We start from the raw sequence: 20,000 nt of genomic DNA, 5'->3' as shown, positions 1-20,000 counted from the left end.
TGTTCTAATGATACAAAGCTGGTTGAAAATGGGCGGAGTGTTCCTTTAAGTAGAATAGAGATATTGTTTTTTTCCGCCACTGCATTTATCTGATGGCTTGAGTTAGTTAACCTGACGCTGCCAGATGGTTTCTTACACGTTAACCCATAGACATTATCCTACCCTCATTAGTGTTTTGCTTGCACCTGTGTTTACCCTGCCTTTTCGACACAAAATGGCCTCCGTGAGAAGGGTCTATTACCAAGAGGAGGAGACTTCAAAGGGAACTATTTTGAATACATACACTACACCCTAGGGGTTTAAATGTTGATTTTGATATGAGTGTCATGTTATAATGGAGTTTCTGTGAGATTCACCTGTTGTAGAACCCACATTAGGGCCTTAGTATGACGGCCTCCCTGATGTTTGTGCAGTCTCTTTCTCCCTCAATGTAAATGTAAATATAAATGTATTTGTTAAGTAATCTTTTTATTATCTGTTCTTTTACACTGTGCTTGAGCTTTCATAATCATGATGTCGACCTGTGTATATGTATGTTTGTGCCTCTAGAACTACACTAAGCTTCTGCTGGACTACATTTCCCAAGTTGCCATCTGAGCAAGAGGAACACAGCACAGGTGTAAACTGTTTCACTGATTGTACTGATTGCAATGCTCATCATGAATGGACTCTGTCCATTGTGCTGTAACTTTGCCCTGATGAAGGTCTTGGAGACCTGGATGCATGGATCCAAGTGTGCAGAACCTTTCTTTTGATTTTGATTACTGATGATATTGTAGCAAATAGGGCTAACCTTTAAAAATGTGAACTATCCCTTTAACTGCAGTAAGAGGCGGAGCAACAGTAGACTGGAGAGACAGGAGCGTTTCAACGTCACATTGCTGAAGTGAAACTAAGAGTAACTCAGACAGAGCAACAGCACTGCTGCAGTGGAGAAGTCTCTCTCTTTCTCTCAAAGAAAAATAGACCTAAGTTCATCAGGCCTTTCTCAACAATACAGCAGAGTCTTAGACTTACACACAGGTGAGTACAGCAGATATTTACTGTTTAAACAGATACAGCAGAGTCTTAGACTTACACACAGGTGAGTACAGCAGATATTTACTGTCTAAACAGAGAGCACGCAGCCAGTGTGGGATGTGTCCCTGTTCTCATTTTGCACTCATACTTGTCAAACAACCCAATTGCCAGGATAAAATGTCGGCTTTGTATGTTTATAGAATCCATGGAAATGTTCATATCTTACATTTCCTTCCACAAAAATGTTAAATATGGACATTTTGGGCCTCCAGCACAGACACCAGCCCTTCCTGGTTAACTTCCTGGCAACTCTGCCACGTAACTGCCTCCCTTGCCCCCGCCGAGGTGGAAAGTAACTCATTACAAGTACTCAATTGACTGTAATTGAGTAGATTTTTCTTTCGTGTACTTGTACTTTTTTGAGTAATTTATAAAATCAGTAATTTTACTGAAGTAAATGTAGTTTGAAGTAATGCACTTTGTTACATTTTAAGTTAAGTTTAAGTTAAGTTCTAAAGTTCTAAAGCAAACAGTTTGCACATTGCTTCTTTCATATGTGTTCACTCAGTCCCTCTTCTTTTGGCATAGTTCATCAACTGAAGCGTGGATATTCCCTCTGTGTTATACATTTTAAATAGCTTCAGGTACAGAGTAAAATAAATCCAAAGTTCTCCAAGTTTTCTATGAATTGTGCACGAGAAACTGTCCAATCTCTTGGCCCTCGCTATATAGCTGAAGAGTCACATGACATCTCTTGCCCCGGAAGTGAGCTTCCCATTCATTTTCTCCATAGAAATTAAACAAGGCCAGGTCGAAACCTGGCATACGGCCTGTGCATGGGATCGTCACCCATGTATACCCATACACATTTTAACAATCAACAGTCGTCTGATTTTCCACCTTTTTTCCCTGTTTGTGTTTAGGGATGCAGGATATTATGGATTTTTTTAAACAATACGATTACCCATAAATATCTGCTTCGATACTCGATACGATACTCGATACCTAATAGATAAGAAACGGAATGTCCACAAGGTTGATCACATTCACAAATTCAAGGTTTAGTAACACCCTTAACAGTCACTGTGGGATCGAAGGACACCTTTTGAAATGTGTCTCTCTGGTGTTAGAAGACCACCATATTAACTGAATGTTTCTGTGTTAGAAGAATAACGCCATATTAACTGAATGTCTCTCTGTGATAGAACAGAACAACGCCATAATGTAGGCCCGTGGTTCCCAAATGGTGTTGGGATTTTGCATTATTGCAATTGCAAATATAGCCTAAAACTATACAAAAAGTGGGTGTGTTGCTGCTTTGATGTAGTAATTTTGCAAAGTTTCAAATTAATTCCTAGAGTAATATATTTTGTCAAATTGTATTTGACATTAGTAAATAAAAAAGCATTTAGAGTGATAAGAGTAATAGAGGCTATTTTGCACCGATAGACTTAGGCTATATAGGTGTGCCTTGAGATTTTGTCGTGCCATTTGGTGTGCCATGGGCACAAAAAGTTTGGAAACCACTGATGTAGGCTATCTCTATGTATCTCTTAATACAATATTTTTCTTTACACTCTTTACAAATTATATAGCCATGTACATTGCACTCTTCACAACAACCTCTGATATCAGTCAATGTTTGAGACAGGTCCTTTGCCTGTCTCATTGAAAACAGAATAGAAAAATATAAACTGCAGCACTGGCACAGCACACTATAGGCTATGTAAAATGGCTCAGACTGAAAAGTTATTAGTGTGTCTGTCCAGTAACACACACACGATAACATAGTAAGGCTACATTCAGTCCAAACGCGTTTTAGGAGCTTCCAGCGTCTTTCTGCAATTCATTCTCTATGTAAGGACGCGCTAGACGTCCTCTTTTAATGAACGCACCTGGGGCCGGTTGCACCAAGTGGTCTTAACTATGCCTGGTCGTAACTCCTACGTCAGTCTTAGTTAAGACCAGAGTGGATTTACGCCTGTTGCACCAACACGGCTTACGTCTGGTCTTAACTACGCCGGTCGTAGCAATGCGCGTCCATGTGAATTGCCATGGAATGCACCCTGATTGGATGATGTGTGCCTCGCGACCTGCTTGGAGCGTCACTGTGCCACTACGCTCTATCAGCCACTACTGTATGTGCATCACTACACCCTCCCTCATCCCACCCTCCCTCGCTCCGGGGGAAAAATGGCGGCGATTGAGCCAGACAGACAGTCTGAATGAAATTGAATGTAACGTTCCCAATTCTATGTATTAAATTCTAAAAAAATTAACGGCAACATTTGGGAAGGCTAAGCCACACAACTAGTTTGTTGTAAGCTAACATCATGCTTCAAAAGACGGAGAACTGGCTGTGTTATGACGATGACGGTAAGGACTCAAAAAGGTCTCCGCTGATAAGACACGGAGATCTCTGTTACAGGCAGGCGCTACGCCTCCTCCTGACCAGGCGTAGGAGTTACGCCTGGGCGTAGTGAAAAGAAGGCTTAACACATTCACTGCCAACAACGTGTAAACACGTTTTCAGAATCCAGCTGTTGACTGCCAACAACGTGTTAACACGTTTTCAGAATCGATTTTTTTTTTTTGACGGTGGATCGTTGATCTGGCCCTTTTGCATCTTCTATTATACTGTTAGAGCCGCCGGGCGTGTGCAATCCATTCCGCCGACCCACTGAGTGGCGACGGTGCTCAGACTATTGAGTGTTGTTTGGCCAGAAACGCACGCATTCCAGCTGAGCTCAACCGAGGACCCAGAAGCGAACGAGCCTCATTCTCATACTGTAGGCGAAAACCTTTCACACGGGCGCACGGCGGTGGGGGGTTCCAAAGGTGGACTGGGTGGAAAGCACACTTTGAAGCGCGCAGCATAAAGCCTAGAGTCACACAAGGCTTCGTCAAAGCTCTCAACCGAAAATCCAAGAACGGATTAAGCCACATCCACGCTCGCCGACGAGGGGCCGCCAGAGAGGGAGGCTGCTGCTCACTGCTCAGACAGGCAGGAGAGACTGGCTTGTGACTGACAAACGCTGCTGAAATCCACCAGACACGCCCACGGAGGGAGGAGTTGTAAGGAGAGGGGGTGCGGGTGCTGCTATGGAGGAAATTACTGTTCAGAACTATATTGTTTATGTCTGATGTCTCACTGATGCCAAAAATAAATGGTTAAAGTGACTATTTGATTGAATTTCACAAAACTGCGATTATCTCAGCTTTTTGTCTCAGACGCTGAAACCATGCTGTACTCAACGGCTAATATCTACATAACTACTAACTCTACAAACTAACTCTTTTAGACAGAGAAAGCACACATTCTATTAGTACTTTTGTGAACTTTGTGTTCACAAAGTCCAAGCAGAAAATTATCCTTGGCTCTTGTAAAATGAGCCAGAATCCTCAAAAAAACCCTCTGGCAAAAGCTACCTACAGTAAAAAAAAAAGGCTGGCAGTGAATGTGTTAAAGGACGGCTTTGCCTCCAAATTGCACCAAATTTAAACGGTAGTATATATGTCGGGAGATGTCTTCATAAAAAAAATTTCATGCATTTTAAGGCATTTTCCAAGGAGTTACGCACATCTGATGTTGTAACTATTTCATGTAAAAATTTGTAAAAACGGGTACATTGCTCAGCGTTGATTTCGTTACTTCAATGCACCTTCTACTAGATGTAAAATGTGACGAGCTTTCCAATGCCGCCAGTCCCGTGTCTGTACGTGCTTCCGTTCCCGAGATATGGTCTCTTTGCAAGGAGCTATGGAAAGCTAACATTAGCTACCGTAGGCTAGGCGGTGGAAAAAGATGGCTACCTTTTGTTTTTCTTCAAGACCTCTGAAGGGGCGTGGAGGACCTCTAGAGGCGGGACCATGGCGGCACAGGCCCACAAGTAGTGTAGTTCATAGGTGCTCGACTTCCGCAAGGCTGGACTTGTCGCCCCGACGCGTTTTGCGTCAGAGCGTCATGAAAATAATGTGAGAGATGGTTGATAGCTTTGGTTGTGAACAACCAATTTCAAAAATTTCAACGGATTCGAAAACCTTAGGGGCGTGAGATTTAATATATATTCATATTCCCCACGGGAAAGCCGTCCTTTAAGTCGTCTTGGTGCAACCGGTGTAGCTGTTAGGTCGTAAAGTTACGACCAACTTAGCTTAAGACCAGTGTAAGACCAGTTGGTGCAACTGGCCCCTGGCGTTTAGCGCTGGTGGCGTCTGTTGTTTTTGGAGGAGCGCTGTGGGCGTTTTAAAGCTAAAAAAAGTTGAACATTGAGGAAAAGTGCCCTGATCGTCTTTTTCACTCTTCCTACCTTTTCTAATTAGCAATAATCTGGCTTTCATGTTGACAGTGAACAACATCAAACATACAAAACTAGCTGGCTACCATCTGTGTGGTCGTTGTGTTCTGATCTGTAGCCTACTGCACGCAACTACAGGGGAAAACAAACGGAGCACAAAAAAACCGCTCCGTGTGCTGTGTTTTGTGCACAATGGAAGCGCTCTCAACATGATTTTCATAGCGTTCTGACTGAAAAAAGCGCTTTGGCTGTGAACGCCGCCTAAGGGTAACCCAGGTTATTTATTTTGTTGTCAAGTCAAGTCAAGTCAAATTTTATTTATATAGCACCTTTCATACACAAGGCAATTCAAGGTGCTTTACAAAAAAATAATCGAAAAAACAAGCAGCAAAGCAATGCACACAAAAAACACACATAAAAAACACAGCCGACAGTTTTAGTTAAAATATATACTCAAATTAACAAACATGAAACATTATTTCTGTTTTAAATAAGTTACAAGGCACTCTTCAGTATTATTATTACATGTACAGTCCATTTGTTGGAAATGTACAGGAATCTTTTTTTTTTTTAATTACAGGCCGAGAGAGGCAGTAGTTTAGTAGCAGTTAAAAGCAAGAGTAAACATAAAGGTCTTTAGCTTGGATTTAAAAATAGGCAGAGTAGGGGCAGATCTAATGTGTTCAGGGAGTTTGTTCCAGTTATGAGAGGCATAGTGGGAGAACGCGGCTTCACCATGTTTTGATTTGGTATTATTAGTAGACCAGTGCCTGAAGATCTCAGGGATCTGGATGGTTCATAGTGTAGAAGCATTTCAGAGATGTAGTGTGGGCCTGACCCGTTGAGAGATTTGTAAACTATTAGCAGAATTTTAAAGTCTATTCTAAGATTTACTGGCAGCCAATGCAGGGATTTGAGAACTGGTGTAATGTGTTCAGCTTTCTTGGTTCTTGTTAGAACTCTAGCAGCCGCATTCTGAATGAGCTGTAGTTGTTTAATAGCTTTTTTGGGAAGACCATTGAAAAGACTGTTGCAGTAGTCTAGCCTGCTAGAAATGAAAGCATGAATTAGTTTTTCAAGATCTTGTTTGGACATGTAGCCTCTAATCCTTGCTATATTTTTTAGATGATAGAAGGCAGATTTTCTTATAAGCTTGATGTGGGAGTTGAAATTTAGATCAGAGTCAATAATAATGCCAAGATTTTTTACCTGGTCCTTTGGCTTCAAAGATAGGGATTCGAGGTGAGCAGTAACTTTGAGCCTATCTTCTTTTTTGCCGAAGACAATTATCTCTGTTTTGTCTTTATTAAGTTGGAGAAAATTCTGGCACATCCAATCATTAATTTGCGCAAGGCACTGACACAGTGTCTCTATGGGGGCATAGTCATCCGATGAGAGGGCTATGTAGAGTTGGGTGTCATCTGCATAGCTATGATAAGCTATTTTGTTTTTTTGCATAATTAGGCCCAGAGAGAGCATATAAAGGTTAAACAGGACAGGACCTAAAATTGATCCTTGGGGTACCCCACATGTCATTTTGGTTTGGTCAGATGTGTAGTTGCCAATGGAGACAAAGTAGTTCCTGTCTTGCAGATAAGATCTGAACCACTCTAGGACCGTGCCGGAAAGCCCGACCCAGTTTTCCAGTCTGTCCAATAGAATTTCGTGGTCAACCGTATCAAAGGCAGCGCTGAGGTCTAGTAACATTAAGATTGAGATTTTACCTGAATCAGTGTTCATTCGGATGTCATTTATAACTCTGATAAGCGCAGTTTCGGTGCTATGATGGGGTCGGAAGCCTGATTGGAAGGGATCTAGGAGATCATTGGAGGATAGAAAGGTATTGAGTTGTTGGTAGACAGTTTTTTCGAGTATTTTGCTAATAAAGGGAAGATTTGATATTGGTCTGTAATTGCTGATTATAGAGGGGTCGAGGCTACGCTTCTTTAGCAAGGGCTTAACAACTGCAGTTTTTAGAGATTTTGGAAAAATGCCTGTTGGCCGCGTGTGTTGTGACACATTACAGATGTCACGCTTTCCCGATGGCTCCTGAACGCGTCATGTGCAGGAGGCTGGAGAGAGGATGCAAATGCGAGTTTGTCTGTCTGCTCTCAACTCCGTGAATATGGCTTTAATCTTCATAACAGCAGCTCATTACCCGCTGTACACAACATGCACTAGTTCTGCACAAGCACTCGCGGGTCTCTCCTCCTTTCACCGACTCACTAATCTCACCGCTGTTTACATGCTTTTCAGATCGGCTAACATGCAAGTTATAGCCTACTTAGCTCAGCTGTTAGCTACTTAGCTTAGCTCTCTGCCTCTCGGTAAGATGTTCATGTTCCTTATGCATAACATTCATGTATATTTACTGGAAGGGGAGACGTCTCCCGCTACTGTTGATGTCCAGTGTGATGGCAGAGACACTGGGAAATGTGTGTTTGTTTATTTGTTGCGTCGCGTGTAACGTTAATTAGACGAGGAATCCCGCAACTTCATTTCAAAAGCACAACGACCAGTTAGTGATGGTACCGAACTTTGGGAACTTTCAATACAGAACTGTTTATCCAGTACACAGTAAACAAATTGAGATATTTTTACAGAATCGATATTTCGAGGCCAATTGGCCGGAAAACCAGGATAGCCTCGATTTCTATTTTTCTGCGCGGACCATGGGCGCGGACCCTCTGCGGCCGTGAGCGACTCTGTCAAGCTAAACAAGATCAGATCAGGGCAGACAGGAAGTCCGAAACCAGACATTCGTCAAATAAAACCAATTTCAAAGTAAAAGCCCATCTTGATGAAAGTTTGCCAGGAGTCATGTATGCAGCGATTGGGACACACATGGTCATATAGCCCACCTGGAAAACCGCATTTCTCCACCTGCAAGTTTCTTTTTACTTTCACTTAACGCTCGCTCAGTGTTTAGACAGATCACTCGTCATGTTTCAAGCAACAAGCGTCTTCCACATCTATTCGATCTATCCACACTTTAATATGTTTAACGTAAGTCCTCTCGAGTCTGTGTCTCTCTTTATGTGTGTATCTCTGAATGAGCCACAGTGAGTGAGTGAGAGCGACATCACATGAAACCCATGACCAAAATATGCATACACCATGCCCCACCATCTAATTTCCCTCTACTGCCTACTACAGGCAGATAAGAGGATTACCTGGCTTTTTTCATGTACTGTAAATACACCACTAGCTTAGAGTCTCTGTCACATTTGAGCCGTTTTCCCACATGCGCTTTGTACCGCTAAATGACCGGAACGTGGTCTAATGCCTGCATGTGGGAAAGTTGTTTTCCGGTATAAGCGCGACCCCGTCATCGCGGACATTTCACCAGTTTCGAGCCAGTCAGAAGAGCGGTATGCGCGATAGCGGACTCAAGTGTAGAACGGGTCCAGTCATTTCCCGCGACACTCTCATGGGCGAGGTGTACACACGTTGCTTAATGTTCCAGCGGGCATAATCTAATCATTCGCGCACATTAAAGCAAACTGGCGAAATGATCTTGTGATAATAAGAGCAGTATGTCAGCTTCATGTGTGGGCGTGCTGATTTTCCCCTCTTTCCTCTCTGCTGCCTGCTCGCTCTCTGGCCACAGTCCTCCTCCTCCTTCAGTCACAGCCCGACAGGGACACAGACGAAGCAAATGCACGAAGCGAAATGTGGAAGTATTTTGCTTACGTTGCCGACAGCGAAGGCAAGCCCGGACACATCAAACGAAGCCAGTCAGTAAAAAGTGCTTCAACGTGACGCAGGTGAACGGATAAACAAGCAAACTTATTTCACCATTCGGAGTTTTGCCGACACGTCACTCCCCACCCGCTCTGCAGTGCCGCCCCGCCCCCCAACATACAGGCAATTTCGCTGCTAGATTCCCACATGCGAGAGGAGAGGTGTGAAGGGAAATGTCCGATATTGACTTACAGGTAATTTTCCGGTACGCATGTGGGAAAACGGCTTTGCTGAATGTCCTATCCATCTTGGCTGCTCCCCACTCAAATGTCCCTCTATCTGCAAAAGCAATACTACAGAAAGACGAGGATGATCTCTGTTTATGTAAAGTAACCATTCAACTGTTGATGTCTCAGAAACTGCCTCTGTATTGATCTTGATTATCATATGGTCTTTGAGATGGTGGGGACAAGATGGGAGACAATGTGCATGTGACCTCTAGTGACTGGCCCCCCGACACGCCACCCAGCCCCCCCAAGTTCAGATGCGTTCCGCTGCCTATGACCGTATATATATATATATATATATATATATATATATATATATATATATATATATATATATATATATATATATATATATATATATATATATATATATATATATATATATATATATATATAATCAATATTCAATAATTGTGTGTTACAGTGTTGTTATATCACACCTTTACTTTGTGTCTCAGTGTCTAGATATGTCTGCTGCCAGCAGTCTCCTATCTGAAGAGCAGTTTCTGTGCTCCATCTGTCTGGATGTGTTCACTGATCCAGTCTCCACACCATGTGGACACAACTTCTGCAAGAAGTGCATCACACAGCACTGGGATGTTAATGTCCTATGCAAGTGTCCCATGTGTAATAAGCTTTTCAACATAAGACCTGAGCTACAGGTCAATACTTTCATATCTGAGATGGCTGCTCAGTTCAGAAAGTCAGCTCAGATGAAAGCCAGCAGCTGCCTGGACCAACCATGTGTCAAACAAGGAGAAGTTCCCTGTGACGTCTGCACTGGGACCAAAATGAGGGCCCTGAAGTCCTGCCTGGTGTGTTTGTCCTCCTACTGTGAGACTCACCTGGAGCCTCATCAGACAATGAGGGGCCTGAAAAGACACCAGCTGATCGATCCTGTGGGGAACCTGGAAGCCAGGATGTGTAAGAAGCACGACAGACCCCTGGAGCTGTTCTGCAAGACGGACCAGATGTGTATTTGTCAGTTCTGCACTGAGTCAGACCACAGGTCACATCGCTTTATCCCTCTGAAGGAAGAATATAAAGGAAAGAAGGCTGAGCTGGAGAAGACAGAGGGTGACATTCAGCAGAAGATCCAGGAGAGACGACTGAAGATTCAGGAGATCAAACATTCAGTAGAGCTCAGCAAGGAAGATGCAGACAGAGAGATAGCAGACGGTGTGCGGGTCTTCACTGCTCTGAGGCAGTCTGTGGAAAGAGGCCAGGCTGAGCTCATTGAGACGATTGAAGAGAAGCAGAAAACAACAGAGAAACAGGCTGAAGCCTTCATTGAAGAGCTGGAACAGGAAATCTCTGAGCTGATAAAGAGAAGCACTGAGGTGGAGCAGCTCTCATGCACTGAAGACCACCTCCAGCTCCTCCAAAGCTTCCCATCCCTGAACACTCCTCCACACACCAAGGACTGGACAGAGGTCAGTGTCCATCGCTCTTCATATGTGGGGACTGTGATGAGAGCTGTGGCTCAGCTGGAGGAGACTCTCAGGAAAGAGATGGAGAAGCTGCTTGAGGCTGAGCTGAAGAGGGTCCAGCAGTATGAAGTGGATGTGACCCTGGATCCTGATACAGCATACGCCACGCTCATCCTGTCTGATGATGGGAAACAAGTACATCATGGTGATGTAAAGAAGAATCTCCCAGACAACCCAGAGAGATTTTCTCCTTGTCCCAGTGTCTTAGCAAAGCAGAGCTTCTCTTCAGGAAGGTTTTACTACGAGGTTCAGGTTAGAGGGAAGATTCAGTGGGATGTAGGAGTGGCCAGAGGCTCGATCAATAGGAAGGGACAAATCACAGGAAGCCCAAAGAATGGCATCTGGATGATAGTGTTGAGAAATGGAAATGAGTACAAAGCTTTTGCTGACCCTGAAGTCCTCCTCTCTCTAAAGATGAAGCCTCAGAAGGTGGGGGTGTTTGTGGATCATGAGGAGGGTCTGGTCTCCTTTTATGATGTAGATGCTGCAGCTCTTATCTACTCCTTTACTGGCTGCAGCTTCACTGAGAAGCTCTACCCATACTTCTGTCCCTCTCTTAATCATGGTGGTGAAAACTCTGCCCCTCTGATCATCTCTCCTGTCAATCACACAGATTAGACTAATCATCAAATGTACACATGCTTTGACTTGCAACTGCAAACAAACTTTGACTTGTCTTAGATACATTTGTTCTTTCAACAGAGCTCTCCACTGAGAGAGAGGAGAATTCGACAAACTCTCTGTCAGTGGAAAAAAAACAGTAACTACTAATGTATCTTGTCTCCTTACCTTTCTTCTCCTTGGCAAAATGATTTAGTTTTATCATGAGAGAGAAAAAACAGTACAGGTAAAGAAATGTTAAACTTCAGATTCTGGTTAATATGGTAAATTCTGTACTTTATTTATATCCTGTTGTTCTGTTATGTGTGATATATACTTGTTGCAGCAAACACGGGGAATCATAAAATGTCATTGAATCTAATCACTATTGCAGGAGTGTGAAAATTACAATGTTCTTGTTTCATGGCAACATGTCCAGGATATAAACTACAAGGTGATTACTCTCATAGCAGTGTATATATATATAGTGAACATTTTAATAATACACAATTACTAAAGAGCATTTGATTGAAAAAGAGAATTCTGCAATCGACTGTACTGCAGATCCATTTTTCGTTTGTTTTCCACATTTCTCTGCATTACTGTATGTTTGGTTTTCTGCTATACACATTGTAGAGCCATCTAGTGGTGCATTTTGCATCATTACCTGTGAGTTCACTGGCTTTCTGCTCAGGTGTTTGCAATCATCTCATGCTAAATAGGGGAAACCTTGTGGCCGTACCCTGAAGAAGGCTGTTTGTGCCGCTACGCGTGGGTCATGTCCCAGCTCTTTTAACATGCACTAGCTATGTTTTCAAACCTTTCAAAGATGATATAGCCATCTACAATAAATAAAGCCTTTTTACTTTCTACCAGAAGAGTTCCTTTGGACCTTTCTTTTTTGAACCTGTATGTTTACTGAAATAAATAAAACCAAATAAAAAGAGCTTGTATGGTTACATTGCTATTATCTTCCTGCATAGGCTACTTAATAATAACTAGGAACTCAACTGGGAGACAATGCAACATGTGACAAGGGGTCCCAGACTTACTTTATTTTAAGAGCTTACAGGCCAAAAAGGTCATTCTGCAAAAATGTTCTTAAACCTTTTACATTTTGTTCCTCTTTTCTCTTGTTTGTTTGTCTTCATTCTGTCAGTGTTTTGCATTAAGAGAGAAGCATCCTTGACTTTCACAGCCTCGAGTCTGTTTTCCCCACATGTTCTGCTGAGGTTGATGCTGTTCAGCAGCTTCCAGACGGATCCGTGTACGCTCCAAAGTCCAGTTTAGTTCTGCTTAGGGCCCCCAGATGTACAAGCTGTGGGTTACAATCCTGTTTGATTGACAGAACTGTCTGAGATTGGGTTTTCAAATCACTGTTGGGATTTGTCATGGAGATGAACAGAGACTGTGTGCTTTTAGACAAAGGAGAGGCTAGTAGTAAGACAGTCTCAGTCAGGCCTAAAGTCCATGCAGGTGTGGTAACAGTTTGGATTAAAAACCCCAGTCTCTCATTGGACCAGATCCACCAGGAGGCGGGGAATTCCCTATGACATCACTAAACACATGTAAATGATATACAGGGATTGGGGAACATGCAGAGGAAGAGTGAGAATAAATACAGCACACTGATACTGTGAAGAACATTGGGAATTTCTCTTTCCATCATCCAGAGAGGTCAAAGGTGTCATGTGATCATTTACAACAGAGTGAGAAAACATAACGCATAAGACACTTTATTTGTCATTGTAGGCATATAACAAAGGGTACAAACAAGATAATGGTTAGGCTATTGCATAATGTGTGTGTGTGTGTGTGTGTGTGTGTAGTACATTACTGAGGAAGTCCATGTAAAAACGACACGTTTTATAGCTGCTTTACAAATCTCTTTTTTTCTTCTTTTTCAGTTTGTAAGGCTGACGTTTTGGACCCAAATGCAGAGATGACAGACACAAATGAGTTTTCAAGTCTTTTACTGATTTTCAAAAGGGTTTGCCAAGGCGCAGCACAAACCGAGAGGTCAAAGACGGGGAGCCTGGCCACAAACGAGTCGGACGGCCGACAATACCTAAAAGTCTTTATAATCCAAAGTAATGGGGATGGTCCAGGCATCCTCTGGTAAAGCAGGTGAACGTCCTTTCACAGGATATAGAGCAGGCTCGGGGTTCTCTGACGGAGAGCTTTCACAGAGACGAGGAATCAAGGAGACAGCGGGTTTCAGGAGGCACAGCTCAGTTCGCTCTCAGGAAGGTGTTTTAAGATCAGCACCATTTTCTGAAATGACAAGTGGTTATATAGACCGTCAACCAGGTGCATGGCATTACTGTGAATTGACAGGCAATTACGGCCCCTTTTGCCATTGGCTGTGGCGCTGCGCTGCCTCCTGTTACTGTAGCGCGAACGTTGCGTTCACTCGCGGGAAACCTTTCAGCACCCTGGACAGCAACGGGGCAGCCTCTGTCCTCTGAGCGGCCGAACAGGTCTCTCCACGCAGCCAGGGGAACAAACAGAATTAGGATATGTGGGACAAACAGAATTCAACTATGTTTCTGCGGGCGTGTCACAGTTAAGTTGAAGCATTTCACAGTTTTGAGTTGTGTGCGATTCGTTTTGGGGGAAATATAAATCCATGAACAGTGACAACAAAACTGATAGGACGATTCTCTTTTCCCTTCCTCCATCCAGGAAGGTCAATGTCCAAAAGTGACTGAGGCAACAAAACACTTACTGCAAGTGAAAGTAAAAAGTAAGTCAGAGCGACAGACAGACAGACAGACAGCACTGCTGCAGTCAGGAAGTCTCTCTTTTGAAAAATAAATAAATAATAAAGCTAAGATCATCAGGCCTTTCTCAACAATACAGCAGTGGACTCTGGACCAACGCAGGAGAATCAACAGCAGATCATATTGACTGTTAAACACTTCAACAGAGAGCACGCAGTGACACATTATTGAGCTGTATCCAGCCACAGTACAGTACTTAAGTATTTATACTTAGTTACATTACACCACTGCCATGCTGTAACCATCTGTCAACCCTTTATTGTAACGGCACACAAAGGTAACTCTATATTCAAAAGGCATGCAAGTTTGTTATAGGTATCATCAGACACTCCTGCCAAAGCACTGTACTGTGGCTGTCCACTGCTTTTTAAGTAGTGAGGATGGGTCAAATACAGAGAATACAATCAAGTGTAACTCAAAGTTATCATCTCGAAGATTTCAGTTTCGTTCTCTCGTAACTTACATTTTTAGGCATTCGCAAAGATAGATAAGATCTCTTCTTCCTGTCATTAACCAGATGAGTTTTGAATCAAATCAGTGTGAAATTTGGACCATTTTCTCATTCTTCTGAAAGTCTGCTGCTGAGAAGCGAGCCTTGGATTGTCTCCCACTGGCTCTTTCATTTGCTTTCTCGCATCTTAATTTGCCCTCACTCTAATTCCTATTCTTATAATGGGTTTTTAAAGGGATTTTTTTGGGCAGCCGGCGCAGTCCCAGTTTGGAGAAATGGACACCGACCGTGTCAGGCAAGAGTGTGAAGCTCACCTGGCAGAATCCAAGTCTCCACAAAGCCACAAGTTGACATGAAAAGACATCATTGACACCCTGTTTTTAGCTGAAATACAGCCATATGCAGCTGGAAGCTCACTTCTATTTTGTCTATTTCCTCTTGTAGCTCGAGCACCTGGCTCAGATTTCAGCTAAAAACAGGGTGTAAATGTCATCTTTTCAAGTCAACTTGGCATCTCAGGGCTTGTGGAGACTTGGATTACGGCCAGGTGAGCAGTATGGAAGCATTGTATGTATTTTTTCTGTATTTTTTTGTTTTTACATTTTTGTTCATGGCCCCCTTCACACTCAGCACACAGCTGTACTTGCGTGACGCGGCCGGTCTCCATATTTCTCCAAACTGGGACCGTGCCGGCTGCATTCTACTGCATGTAGTACACTGACCAAGTACCTCATACAACCCCACATGGGGGGAAAAAACCCTGAACTATCCCTTTAAGGAGAAACATCTCTGAAATCTATCAGCTATGTGAGGATGAGAGATTAGTCTCCAGCAGTTACACTTACATGCAGATGGGCGTTTTCATGTCCATCGCTTTATTGCTCCTAATGGGGAATTGAGGAGGCATAATTCAGATACCAGTGATCATTTTATATTTAGATATGTTACATTTCTTCAAGATGCAGACGGGGTGATGTTAAGCAGCAGATTTCTCCTATGGCTTTATTCAAAATCACACATCATATCAGTCACAGACAGGTGCAGGCTGGCTGGCAGACAGACAGACAGACAGACAAACATAACACCTTTTAGAATCCACTTTCCAACAATTTGATGTTCAATCTTTTGACTGTTACATCCAAGTTGAACAGGTGTTATGTTGTGTATCAAAAAGGAATCAGATGCAAATCCCCAGTCGAGTCGTGTTTATTCTCACAACAGACAAAATACACTTCAACCACTGGACTGTTTTCAAATATGGGTCTTTGGCAGTGAAGCAAGACTTAAAGGGACATTTCGGTTTGTTTGAAGTGGGGTCCTATGAGGTGTGCATACAGTCAGTGTACTGGGTAAAGCACTCTGGACGCAACGCGCACCGAAATAGGAGAACTGCACTCCAACCGCATTAAGCACAGAGAGCTGTCTGCTGAGTGTGAAGGGGGCCATGAGCAAAAAAACATAAATAATAATAATAATGTTTCCATACTGCTCACCTGGCGTAATCCAAGTCTCCACAAGCCCTGAGTTGCCAAGTTGACTTGAAAAGATCATTAACCCTGTTTGTATCTGAAATCTTCACTGTAGGTGAAGATTGAAGGTGCAGATGAAGGGAAAGGGAAAGAAAGGGATGCTGCTGCACCACCTGGCTATAGTCAAGATTTCAGCTAAAAACAGGATGTTAAATGACATCTTTTCAAGTCAATTTGGCATCTCAGGGCTTGTGGAGACTTGGATTACGCCAGCTGAGCATAGCAGCATGGAAGCATTTTATTATTATTATTATTATTATTATTACCTTTATTACCTTTATTATTATTATTATTATTATTATTATTATTATTATTATTATTATTATTATTATTATTATTATTTACGTTTTTACTCATGGCCCCCTTCACACTCAGCAGACAGCTCTCTGTGCCTGCTGCGGCTGGAGTGCAGTTCTCCTATCTCCGTGCGCGTTGCGTCCAAAGTGCTTTACCCAGTACACTGACTGTATGCGAGTACCTCATAGGACCCCGCTTCAAACCGACCGGAACTCCCCTTTAAAGCATGGAAAAACACTCACAGTACCCCACGTAAAGAGCTTTATAAGTAGCCTATTATAAGCTTATAGCCTCAACATAGCATGCTGCTGGTTGGAGAACAGATAGTGAATGAAACGCACAAAATTCCCTGTTAGCTCTTTGTCAAAAACACCATTAGGAGAGGCAACAGCGACTCAGGTAATTACTCAGCCCAACAGCATCCGCACAGCTGATTAAAAATCCATTAAGAGAGGGCAGAAATGGTCGCCTCTTTCTTCCGTCTCTTTGAATACCTGTCCCCTGAAAAGCACTTCACGCTGTGCGGAGAATTCAGTCCTATTCATGAGGAGAAGGCCCTCCAGGAAGGAGAATAACACCCATTTTGGATTCTGACCCCTACTTTCAGAAACATGTTCCCCATCTATTATTAAGATACTGACAGTGTTTGCATTCATTTTGAATTCAGCGGTATGCAGGTGGTGGAGAGATGCCATTATCTGATAGCTCTCACTCTGTCATTTTGTGTTTTTCACACATCACTTTATTTTCTCTCCTTTTCCAAAATCGTCCTCTCTGACCGTCTCTCTGCAGCGCCGTCGATGGAATTGCGAGTCGTCTTATTTTGTGTGAACTTTCACGGAAACGCTTTGAGAAAAGCTGCCCTAAATGTTGAAAAAAAAAAGCTTAAGGGCCACAGCTTTCAAATCCCTGAGCAAAAGGATCGCTTCTTTGGGGCACATATTTGGTGAAAAATATTTGATCTGCTCACTTAAAGGGGGACTGACCCCCCCCCCCCCCCCTCCCAGATTTCTTGCAAAATGGCATTCTACTTGATTTGAAAACTCTGCGGGCAAGATGGCCACCTATACTCCCTTCTGTACCCTGGCAGAATAAACGATCATAACTTGGCCAATAAGTATGTAAGATACAAAATAAAACAAATTGTAATTGTATTTATTTGTTGTAGAATGCAGAGGACATGTAACTATTTAGTTAAACTCGCATTCCAGGAATATTGTATTTACTGCGCTGCTCTAAAGATAACGTAAGTGGCTCGAGACTGTTTCGTCCTGAAACCCATTCGCTTTGCGCCAGAACACAATCGATTTGGGGGTGCAACACGCCAGGATTGGCCAACGCCAACGCCAGTGCCCAGAACTGTCAAATCAAATCATCGACAGAGACGCTATGGCCCGCCTCCCAGTATTTTCAGTGTATCAGAGATAGAGAACGATAAATGATAAATACAGCCACATTATAAACAACAAACTAACGCTGGTGATCCGTATGGAAACAGTGTTACTCAAAATGGTTAACAGTTACATCAATTTGGTCATTCAGTGGCGTTTTACTGCCATGTAACATAACTAACGAGCGGCTAATATTAGCCACAGTAGGCGAATAGCCTACCCATGGATGCATTGCTCTTACAGTAAAGGGCTCGCGCCGCGTGAACTGTAATAATCACATGGGGGGGGGGAAACAATTTTTCACATGAGTGGGGCACGCGCAAATACCACCGTGACGTCACGATGTACCAAATCTCCCATTCATTTGAGGGCACAAAAAAAGCAGGTTTGAACCCATAGAGGGAACTTATGCTGCTGAAATGATAAGGGTTTGTACAATAGTAACAGATTGGTCTCACTCTCAAATGTGGAGATTTTGACCAGAATCCTTCCCATACCACCCCAAAAGCCATACATATTGGTTAAAAGCTGAAAAAAATTGTTTTGGGGGTAAGTTACACTTTAATTTTTATTTTTTATTTTTTTATTCCGTTGTTTTCTCCTTCCTGTCTGAACGTGACACTGACTCAAACATGAGATGGCAGCGCTTACTTCATTTCCTTTCATCACTTATTGCAAAACCACATCAAAGAAAATGAACTCAGATCAACGTGTTTGAAGGGATTTGCGTATTTAAATCCAAGCACCTACGCAAATCACTGCTGAAAAGTCCATTTATGTTTTTGTGACACATAATGAAACTAACCAGGCTGCTCCTGCTGAGCTTCGCTGTTGCCTGTTCGTTCTGTTTTTACCAAAGGACATAAAACAACTCTTTAAATAGGTTTTGACAGGAAAAAGACCAGCTTGCCAAATGTAGTTACACTGATACTGTGCAGTTCAAGAGAGAATTGGAAAAGGGTCTGTGAGAATATCCAGGTGGAATTTGAGTGTATTTGCTGGTACAGATCAGTTCTCACTACTATAGACAAACCTCCCCAAGGTGTAAATGCTCAAATAAACAAGGCATCAAGGCAGTAAACCTGATGTCCCCCATGAATGAAGTGCCATCAGTAATTAATCGCTAATTAATATCATCTTGTTTTGAGCTATATTCTGAGCTCATTCACGCCACCCAGGTAAAATCACATCTACTCGTGCGTATGCATGTGACTTTGTATGGGGGGGGGGGGGAGTGTGTGTGTGTGTGTGTGTGTGTGTGTGTGTGTGTGTGTGTGTGTGTGTGTGTGTGTGTGTGTGTGTGTGTGTGTGTGTGTGTGTGTGTGTGTGTGTGTGAGTAGTTTACTTAGGGTGGGGGTTTTGGGACTTTTATGAAAATTCCACTTTTCCCATATTTTAGTGGGCGTGGCATCGGGTAAAAGGGGCGTGGCCTAAAACTGCCCGATGCCCCACCCCCCCGATTTTGCCGTTTCTGAAAATCCACTTTTTCCACTTTCTCATTTTTAGGGCGGGATGGGATTGGGTAAAAGGGGCGTGGCCTAAAACTACCCAACGGGCGGACAGCCCCCCTGATTTTCCCAGTTTCTGAAAAGCCACTTTTCAAGGATGTGTGGGAGGGGAGAACAGGCAGAGATCCTCTCAGCATGACTCGCACCTCTGTTTTTTTCTCTCTCCTCACGATGTCATAAATAGGGGGCTACTTCCTACCGAGAGTGTTAAGATGGTATCTTAGAAATATTCCCAAGGAAGAACTCGGTTTTTTAAAGGGATACACCACTTTTTATTATTATTAGATTATGTGCATTTTGGATTAACATTTCATCGTGTGGTGAGTACCCGAAGCACAACATGTATTTTGGTGCCGTGAGATGTGTGTTTTAGCAGATTTTTAACAGCTGTACCATTAGCCTCCATTCTATGGCGATAATTACGCATAACTTCACAACCGTAGCTCACTGTAAACTGAGCGGACAGTGCCGGTAAGGCATGGTGTATCTTGGTGATGTGTGGTAAATGAGCTAAACTTCCAAAAAAGTGGTGTGTCCCTTTAACACCTGCCAGCTTTTTGACCACGGCCAAATGCCATTTGGCCATTCAGGAACTTGCTGCGTGTGCATCCAGCCATTACATGACCCCCATCCCGGCTCACCCCTCCGTGTGACAGCAAGGC

At 43.0% G+C, this 20,000-nt stretch overlaps 1 protein-coding gene across 1 annotated transcript; it reads left to right on the top strand.

Moving 5' to 3' along the window:
- Positions 1 to 906: 906 nt before the first annotated feature.
- Positions 907 to 12,246, top strand: LOC310791232 (E3 ubiquitin-protein ligase TRIM21-like). Its single transcript, XM_083652910.1, has 2 exons — positions 907 to 1,023; positions 9,748 to 12,246. The coding sequence occupies exon 2, from the start codon at positions 9,757 to 9,759 to the stop codon at positions 11,395 to 11,397; it is 1,641 nt and encodes a 546-aa protein (XP_083509036.1). The 5' UTR covers positions 907 to 1,023; positions 9,748 to 9,756; the 3' UTR covers positions 11,398 to 12,246.
- The last annotated feature ends 7,754 nt before the right edge of the window (positions 12,247 to 20,000 follow it).

The sequence above is a fragment of the Poromitra crassiceps genome (genome assembly GCF_964638095.1).
Source record: "Poromitra crassiceps genome assembly, chromosome: 16".
Taxonomy (NCBI): domain Eukaryota; kingdom Metazoa; phylum Chordata; class Actinopteri; order Beryciformes; family Melamphaidae; genus Poromitra; species Poromitra crassiceps.
The sequence above is the reverse complement of the archived record's forward strand: the minus strand, read 5'-3'. Positions and strand labels throughout refer to the sequence as shown.